The 8,883-nt window shown below is 39.3% G+C and overlaps 1 protein-coding gene across 2 annotated transcripts in view; it reads left to right on the top strand.

Annotated features, from left to right (window-relative positions):
• TPTE2 (transmembrane phosphoinositide 3-phosphatase and tensin homolog 2) overlaps window positions 1-8,883 on the top strand; it is an 83,813-nt gene that overhangs the window by 22,263 nt on the left and 52,667 nt on the right. For both annotated transcript variants that reach the window (XM_011959002.1, XM_011958993.1), the window contains exons 3-4: window positions 4,396-4,446; window positions 5,850-6,011. In XM_011959002.1, coding sequence (XP_011814392.1) covers window positions 4,396-4,446; window positions 5,850-6,011 — 213 coding nt within the window. The remainder of the gene's footprint in view (window positions 1-4,395; window positions 4,447-5,849; window positions 6,012-8,883) is intronic.

The raw sequence follows: 8,883 nt of genomic DNA, 5'->3' as shown, positions 1-8,883 counted from the left end.
GCAAGCTCCGCCTCCCGGGTTTACACCATTCTCCTGCCTCAGCCTCCCGAGTAGCTGAGACTACAGGTGCCCACCACCGCACCCGGCTAGTTTTTTTGTATTTTTTTAGTAGAGACGGGGTTTCACCGTGTTAGCCAGGATGGTCTCGATCTCCTGATCTCGTGATCCTCCCGTCTCGGCCTCCCAAAGTGCTGGGATTACAGGCTTGAGCCACCGCGCCCGGCCTTATCTGTACTTTTCTTTGTGATTTTGCCTTTAATGTTATTCTCAGAAAGTCCTTCTTACCCAAATATTTTAAATATATTCACCAAAATTTCTATTTTGAATGTATTTTCTTCATTTATATAAAATATCTGCCCTGAATTTACTTTAAGGTATAAAGTGTAGAAATTTACTTTTCTTCTAAGTGACTCATAGTTTTCTCAGCATGAAAATATCATCCCCCTGTGTTGTCCTTACCATGTTTTAGTGATCTAGAGTGAGCAGGAAAACCGAGTCACTACAGTGTTTTTAGTGCTTTGCATCATGGCCATCTCTCTACCCCCAGAGTCTGTACCAGAGAAAAACGTGTCCAGTGGGAGAGATAGCACCTGCCTTCAGTACAAATCCCATTTCATTAAACATGGTCTTGTTAGTGTCATGTAGCTCCCACCTTCTATTGATAAAAAATAAGTCATGTTCATAGTTAATATTTGTGCTTTTAATTCAACTTTGATATTGATATTGGAACTTTTAGTGTTTTAAGGTTTAGTATCGCGTATCTTTTTCTGTCTCTCTCTCTTTTTTTTTTTTTTTCTTTCCCTGAGCCGGAGTCTTGCTCTGTCACCCGGCTGGAGTGCAGTGGCGCCATGTCAGCTCACTGCAACTTCTGCCTCCCAGGTTCAAGAGATTCTCCTGCCTCAGCCTCCTGGGTAGCTGAGACTACAGGCACGTACCACCATGCCCAGCTAATTTTTGTATTTTTAGTAGAGACGGAGTTTCACCATGTTGGCCAGGATGGTCTCGATCTCTTGACCTCGCGATCTGCCTGCCTTGGCCACCCAGAGTGCTGGGATTACAGATGTGAGCCACGCGCCTGGCCACTATCTCTTTATTTTTAAATTGTCATTTAAATTTAGTTTTTGTCTCTCGCGTATAGCACGTAATGCTTTTAATTGCAAAGTTATCTGAGAGTATTTCTCAATATGCAATATGAGAGTAATATGTTTGTATTTATGATTTCTGGTATGTTTGGTTTTATTTATCTTTTTCTTTTTAAAAATACTTTGATATTTTCTTTTTAAATTGGTCTATATTTTGCTATTGATTTATTTTTATCCCTTGCATTTTTTATTGATATGCAAGTCAGATGCCCATTTCTAGTCTATCAATGTTTATATTTAAACATAAAGAGAATATAATTATACCACTTTTCTCCATCAATATCGAGAATAAAACTGGACTTGTACCTGTGAAAGATAAGAAACGCAACCTGCCTTTACTTCTGTCTTTTTCCACACCTTGAATCCTAGTGTAAGAATGCCTAAAAATTCAAATCAATACTATTATTCATGATTTTATATGATTTATCTTTACTTCTAGAATCATTATTTACATTTTCACCTGCTACATTTTTATGCTACATTAACAATTACTATTTAGACTTACCTAATTCTGAGTTTATATTATTTACCATCTTTTCTCTGTGAGTCATCTTCCTTAATTCCATGTTCTTCATTTTGATTCATTGCTCAGCTGACTCAAGCACTTTGAGTAATTGTTTTTAGGAAAGGTACATGGAGGCTATGCTTTGAGTTGCTGCATGTTGGAGTGTCTCTCTATTGCTCCCGAGTGTGAACAGTACTTTTCCTGGATGTGGATTTATTGAGTCATAATTATTTCCCTGCAAACTGCACATAACTGCTTGAAGCTGCATTTACTTAGTACACTTCTTTTAACCAAAAAAGTCTCAATTGTATATTTACTTGGTATAGTTTCAGTGGACACTGAAACAGATTAAGGGGCTAAAGCCACCCAAGCCAGTCCTTCATGCCTTTGTAATCTGTCAGGTTTGGTTCTGTATGGTGACATTGTCAAGTGAGTTCAGATTTATGACATTTCCTTGATACCCAGAGATCCAGTAGACTCTGTGGGATCAGAGGGCCTTGTAGTAAGAGAATGGCAACTTGAGGAGAGAATTCACCTCTTCTGGCCAGTTGATCCTCCATCTGCATCAGCCTTAACTCTCAAGCCTGGGCGGAGGTGGTGGGTCCAGGTGGAGAGGGGAAAATTAGAAGGATTGGGGATTTCCTTTATCTCAGGTTAACCTAACATCATTCAGCAAAGGCCAATTTTTTTTTTTTTTAACTTTTATTTTAGGTTTGGAGGTACATGAGAGGTTTGTTACTTAGGTAAACATATGCCAGGGAGGTTTTCTTTTTTTGACATATCATTTCATCATCCAGGTATTAAGCTCAGTACCCAAATAGTTATCTTCTCTGCTCCTCTCTCTCCTCCTACCCTCCCCACTTAAGTAGACCCCAGTGTCTATTTCTTTCTTTGTCTTCATAAGTCCTTATGATTTAGCTACCACTGATAGGTGAGAACATTCAGTATTTGGTTTTCTGTTTCTGCACTAGTTTGCTAAGGATAATAGCCTCCAGCTCCATCCATGTTCCCACAAAAGACGTGATCTCATCCTTTTTTTATAGCTGCATAGTATTCTGTGGTATATATGTACCATATTTTCTTTTTTTTTCTTTTTTTTTTTTTTTTTGAGACGGAGTCTCACTCTGTCGCCCAGGCTGGAGTGCAGTGGCCGGATCTCAGCTCACTGCAAGCTCCGCCTCCCAGGTTCCCGCCATTCTCCTGCCTCAGCCTCCCATGTAGCTGGGACTACAGGCACCGCCACCTCGCCCGGCTAGTTTTTTGTATTTTTTTTAGTAGAGACGGGGTTTCACTGTGTTAGCCAGGATGGTCTCGATCTCCTGACCTCGTGATCCACCTGTCTCGGCCTCCCAAGGTGCTGGGATTACAGGCTTGAGCCACCGCGCCCGGCCGTACCATATTTTCTTTATGCAATCTGTCATTGATCGATACCTAGGTTGATTCCATGTCTTTGCTGTTGTAAATAGTGCTGCAGTGAGCATTCATGTGCATGTATCTTTATAGTAGAATGATTTATATTCCTCTGGGTGTATACCCAGTAATGGGATTGCTCAGTCAAATAGTAGTTCTGCTTTTAGCTCTTCAAGGTATTGCCATACTGCTTTTTATGATGGTTGAACTAATTTACACTCCCACCAACAATGTATAAGTGCTCCCTTTTCTCTGCAACCTTGCCAGCATCTGTTATTTTTTGACTGTTTAGTAATAGCCATTCTGACTGGTGTGAAATGGTATCTCATTGTGGTTTTGATTTGCGTTTCTCTAATCTGTGATATTGAGCTTTTCTTCATATGTTTGTTGGCCACATGTATGTCTACTTTTGAGAAATGTCTCTTCATGTCAAGGGCCAATTTTGGCAGTGCCCCAGTTCTGCTCAGTATCTGCCCTCTTTGTTCTCCAGTCTTAGGCACAGGCTGTGAGCATTGTCTTAGGATTCTTGGCTCTCGGGGTGGAATTTGAGTGCTGTGTTGGAGGCTTCAGTGTGACAGAAACTTCCTGAAGACTTCTCCTCCTGAAGAGCCTCCAACACAGGAGGCTTCAGCAGGACAAAAGAATTGTTCCTCATCAGCTACCTTGTCTCCAGCCATAAGGTAAAATGAAGCATTATTGGAGGCTCCATCAAACAGGTTCTCCTTCCTTTGATTAATGGAAGGAGCCCAGTCTTTTGGGCGTTTCTCCTTTGAAGTATATCTTACTAAAATGTCTTACCTCTGAAGTTCATTTGCAACCTCAAATGCGACTCTTGCTAATGTGTAACTCTTCACTAGGTGTCTAGTTTGGAGAGGTGACAAGAGCATCATTTACTCCCTATGCTCATTCCTGAAATGCCTTGTTTTATTGCGGTGGAAACTGAAATCTGGCCAAAGTTTGATGACTTGCCCAGGCTGGCATTAAAATACAGTTCTCTTCTACCACCCTTTTCTGTCTTTATGCTATACTCCTTGAGTTGATGACCACAAGTTTAAGTTTAGTATTGCCATAAAGCTGGGGTTGGAGCTTTGCATGCAATGGAAATGTTACTAAACATCCAAAGTTTACTGTCTTATTTGCATATATTGTGGATAGCAAAGTAAAATACTTATGGAACAGAAAGAATAAATTTTACCTATTAGTAAAAAGCATTTTGTCATACAACTTCTGAATAACTTTCTTTTAAAATTGTATTTATAAAGACCTTTGTTTTTTGGTTAAATTTACAATATATGTTAGAAGAAATCTGATTAATTTTATTTTTACTTCTTTTTGCAGCAGCAAGATTAAGAAAATTGTGTGTTCAATTGTATCATCCTTTGCATTTGGGTATGTGAGACATAGAAAACACCATGTGTTAAATATATTTGAGACTTGGCTGGGTGCGGTGGCTCACGCCTGTAATTCCAGCACTCTGGGAGGCTGAAGCGGGTGGATAACCTGAAGTCAGGAGTTCAAGACCAGCCTGGCTAACATGGTGAAACCCTATCTCTACTAAAAATACAAAAAGAAGGCACAGGTTGCAGTGAGCTGAAATTGCACCATTGCACTGCAGCCTGGGCGACAGAGCAATGCTCCATCTTTTAAAAAAAGAAAAAAAATATATATATATATATGAGACTTAATACTTCAATGAGAAAGACTGAAATAAAAAAACAAAAAAGCATTTCCACCATCCGTCAGTTGCTAAGTAGCCATGTGCCCCATCTAATGTAATCTAATTTATCATGGAATTTTGGTTTAAGCTGGACATTAAGACTTGCAAATAAATGGCTTTTGCCTAAGATTAATAGTAACATATTAATATTGTTTTTCTTCCATCTGCAAAAGTAACATTAATGAAAATCAAATCTTAAAATTCTATAATTATTAGTAAAGTGTTTTATTAAGTACCTTATACATCTAGAATTATTCTTTAATTCTGGAAACAATTTACTTAGACTCTTCTCTACGTAAGAGTAAGATTTCATACTATGATACAGATTTATGCAATGTAATTGTTTCCTTTTGAATTAATACTATTTTAATTTGAGCTGCAAATTTTTAAAAAAGTACTTTGAAGACTAATTCATCTTCATAGATTAGGCAAATAGTCTAATCAATTTATGGAGAATGTATTTAGAATATGTAACAGCAAGTGGCAGGAGGTACTTTAGAGTTCAAGACTCATGTGCCCATCACTATGCTAGAAGCACCCATAAATATGGAATCATGTGCTTGTTGAGAAAGTCACTGATGAAAAATCTTGGCCTTTTATGAGCATATTTTTCATTTGGTTTTTATTAATAAATTCTTTAGAATTATCCAGATTGAGGGTTTATTTTTTATGAGAAATTGGTATAAATTTCTTATGACATTCTCAAATTTTAAGAAGAATTTACAAACAGACACAGGAGATTTTAATTCAGTTTTACTTTTGAGGTGTTGGTCTGATGTGTCTACTATGAAAGGGCATGATAATATCTTGTGAAGTGGTTTGGTGAAAATTTTGTTTATTAAGAACTGCTTCTGTTGGATGAAAACAGTGACTTTCTGAGATTCTAAGGCATTACAGTTTTTCCTGCCACTGGGCAGCTTAATACTAAATAATAACATTTTGGTACCCGATCAGTGGCCTAAATATAGTATAGCTATAGGGACAAAAGCCCCTTTATCTTTGAATTTAATTAATTTATTTATTTATTTATTTATTTATTTATTTATTTATTTATTTATTTATTCATTTATTTTAGAGTATTTGGAGTTTTCCTGGTCTTACTGGATGTCACTCTCCTCCTTGCCGACCTGATTTTCAATGATAGCAAACTTTATATTCCTTTGGTGTATCATTGTATTTCTCTAGCTATTGCCTTATTTTTTCTCATGGATATTCTTCTTCGAGTATTTGTTGAAGGGTAAGTTTGATTATTTTTATAATGCATTATGCTATTTTGTACTTTTATAAGAAGCACTGTGGGAGGCTGAGGTGGGAGGACCCCAATGTCAGGAGTTAGAGACAATCCTGGCCAACATGGTGAAACCCCGTCTCTACTAAAAATAGAAAAATTAGCTGAGCGTGGTGGTGGGTGCCTGTAATCCCAGCTGCTTGGGAGGCTGAGGCAGGAAAATCATTTGAACCTGAGAGGCAGAAGTTGCATTGAGCCGAGATCACACCATTGCACTCTAGCCTGGGTGACAGGGTGAGACTCCATCTCAAAAACAAAACAAAACAAAACAAAACAAAAAAACAAACAGAAACATTTTAAAATAATTCACAGGAGCATTCACCACAAACTGACTTAAGAGCCTTTGGGCCTTATGAGAACATTGGCGGTAGTCTGGCGGTACCCCCATGGCCTGTGTTTGCGGTGGCCATGGATTGATGCGCCTCTGCCTTTGGAGAGGGGTGGAAAGAGTGGGAGGGACTGCGTCTTATGGTTTGAGTGACAGCTCAGCCATAGCACAATAAAACACTAGGTAGACTTTTAAAGTTTTTGATCTAGGCCGGGCGCGGTGGCTCAAGCCTGTAATCCCAGCATTTTGGGAGGCCGAGACGGGCGGATCACAAGGTGAGGAGATCGAGACCATCCTAGCTAACCCGGTGAAACCCTGTCTCTACTAAAAAATACAAAAAACTAGCTGGGAGAGGTGGCGGGTGCCTATAGTCCCAGCTACTCGGGAGGCTGAGGCAGGAGAATGGCGTGAACCCAAAAGGCGGAGCTTGCAGTGAGCTGAGATCCGGCCACTGCACTCTAGGCCGGGCGACAGAGCGAGACTCCGTCTCAAAAATAAATAAAGTTTTTGATCTAGGCCCTGATTCCCAGACAGCACCTTTGGATCCACCCAAAGGCTGGGAGAACTTGCCGTCCTGAAGGGAAGGACACAGGCCTGGCTGTTTTTACCATGTGATGATTGCAGAGCCCCACGGCCATCAGCAAACTTATGCAATAGCTAAGGAGTGGCTACAGCAGGTCTTGGGCAAGACCCAGTGCTGTGCTGGCCTCAGGTCTGACCCAGTGTAGTCACAGTAGTGGTGGCCACAGGGGTGCTTGGGTCACTCAACCCCAAGCTTTAGGTGCCTCAGAACAGAGAGGGAGAGAGACTCTGTTTGTTTGGGAGAAAGTAAGGGAAGGGAACAAGAGTCTCTTTTTGGTAACGCAGAGAATTATCCTGGATCTTGTCCTAGACCATTAAGGCAGTACCACTGTGAGTCTGCAAGAACCACAGAGTTTAGGAGGCTTGGGGTGCCCCCTAAAGCAGATACAGTTTAGATCACAATATCCAAGTTCTTTCAAATATCTGGAAAGCCTTCCCAAGGAAGATGGGTACAAACAAGCCCTGACAGTGAAAACTACAATAAATACCTAACTCTTCAATGCACGGACACCAAAGAACGTCTGCTAGCATCAACACTATCCAGGAAAACATGGCCTCACCAAATGAACTAAATAAGACACCAGGGGGCAACCCTGTATAAACAGAGATATGTGACCTTTTAGACAAAGAAATCAAAATAGCTATGTTGAGGTAACATAGAAGATACCACAGATGAGGAATTCATAATTCTATTGGGTAAGTTTAACAAAGTGATTGAAATAACGTAAAACAATCAAGCAGAAATTCTGGAGCCAAAAAACCTAATTGGCACACCAAAGAATGCATTAGAGTCTTTTAATAGCAGAACTGATCAATCAGAAGAAAGAATTAAAGAGCTTGAAGACAGGCTGTTTCAAAATACATAGAGGAGACAAAGGAAAGAACAAAAAACAATGATGCATGCCTACAGGATCTAGAAAATAGCTTCAAAGAGACAAATCTAAGTGGTATTGACCTTAAAGAGGAGATGGGAGGTGTAGAAAATTTATTCAAAGGGATAGTAACAGAACTTCCCAAACCCACAGAAAGATACCAATATCCAAGTACAAGAAAGTTATAAAACACCAAGCAGATGTAACTCAAGACTACCTCAGGGCATTTAATAATCACAGTCCCAAAGATCAAGGATAAAGAAAGAATCTTAAAAGCAGCAAGAGAAAAGAAACCAATAATATACAATGGAGCTACAATATATCTGGCAGCAGACTCTTTAGTAGAAACGTTTCAGGCCAGGAGAGAGAGAGAGGCATGACATATTGAAAGTGCTGAAGGAAAAAAACATTTACCCTAGAACAGTGGATCCAGTGAAAATATCCTTCAAAGTGAAGGAGAAATAAAGATTTTTCCACACAAAAGCTGAGGGATTTTGTCAACACCAGACCTGTCCTAGAAGAAATGCTAAAGGGAGTACTTAAATCAGAAAGACAAGGACATTAATAAGCAGTAAGTAACAACCTTAAGATATAAAACTCACCGGTAATAGTAGGTACACAGAAAAATGCAAAATGTTATAACACTGTAACTATGATGTATAAACTACTCTTATTCTAAGTAGAGAGACTAAACTATGAGCCAATCAAATATATTACTACAACTTTTCAAGACATAAATGGCGTAATAAGATGGAAATAAAAAGTTAAAAAATAGGGACACTAAGTTGTAGAGTTTTTATTAGTTTTCTTTTTACTAGTTTATGAAAACAGTGTTAAGTTATTATAAGATTAAAATAATGGGTTGTAAAATAGTATTTACAAGCCTCATGGTAACCTCAACCCAAAAGACATAACAATGGGCCGGGCGCGGTGGCTCAAGCCTGTAATCCTAGCACTTTGGGAGGCCGAGACGGGCGGATCACAAGGTCAGGAGATCGAGACCATCCTGGCTAACACGGTGAAACCCCGTCTCTACTAA

Source organism: Colobus angolensis, unplaced genomic scaffold (genome assembly GCF_000951035.1).
Source record: "Colobus angolensis palliatus isolate OR3802 unplaced genomic scaffold, Cang.pa_1.0 Scaffold113, whole genome shotgun sequence".
Lineage (NCBI taxonomy): Eukaryota > Metazoa > Chordata > Mammalia > Primates > Cercopithecidae > Colobus > Colobus angolensis.
This window is presented reverse-complemented; position numbering and strand designations above follow the sequence as displayed.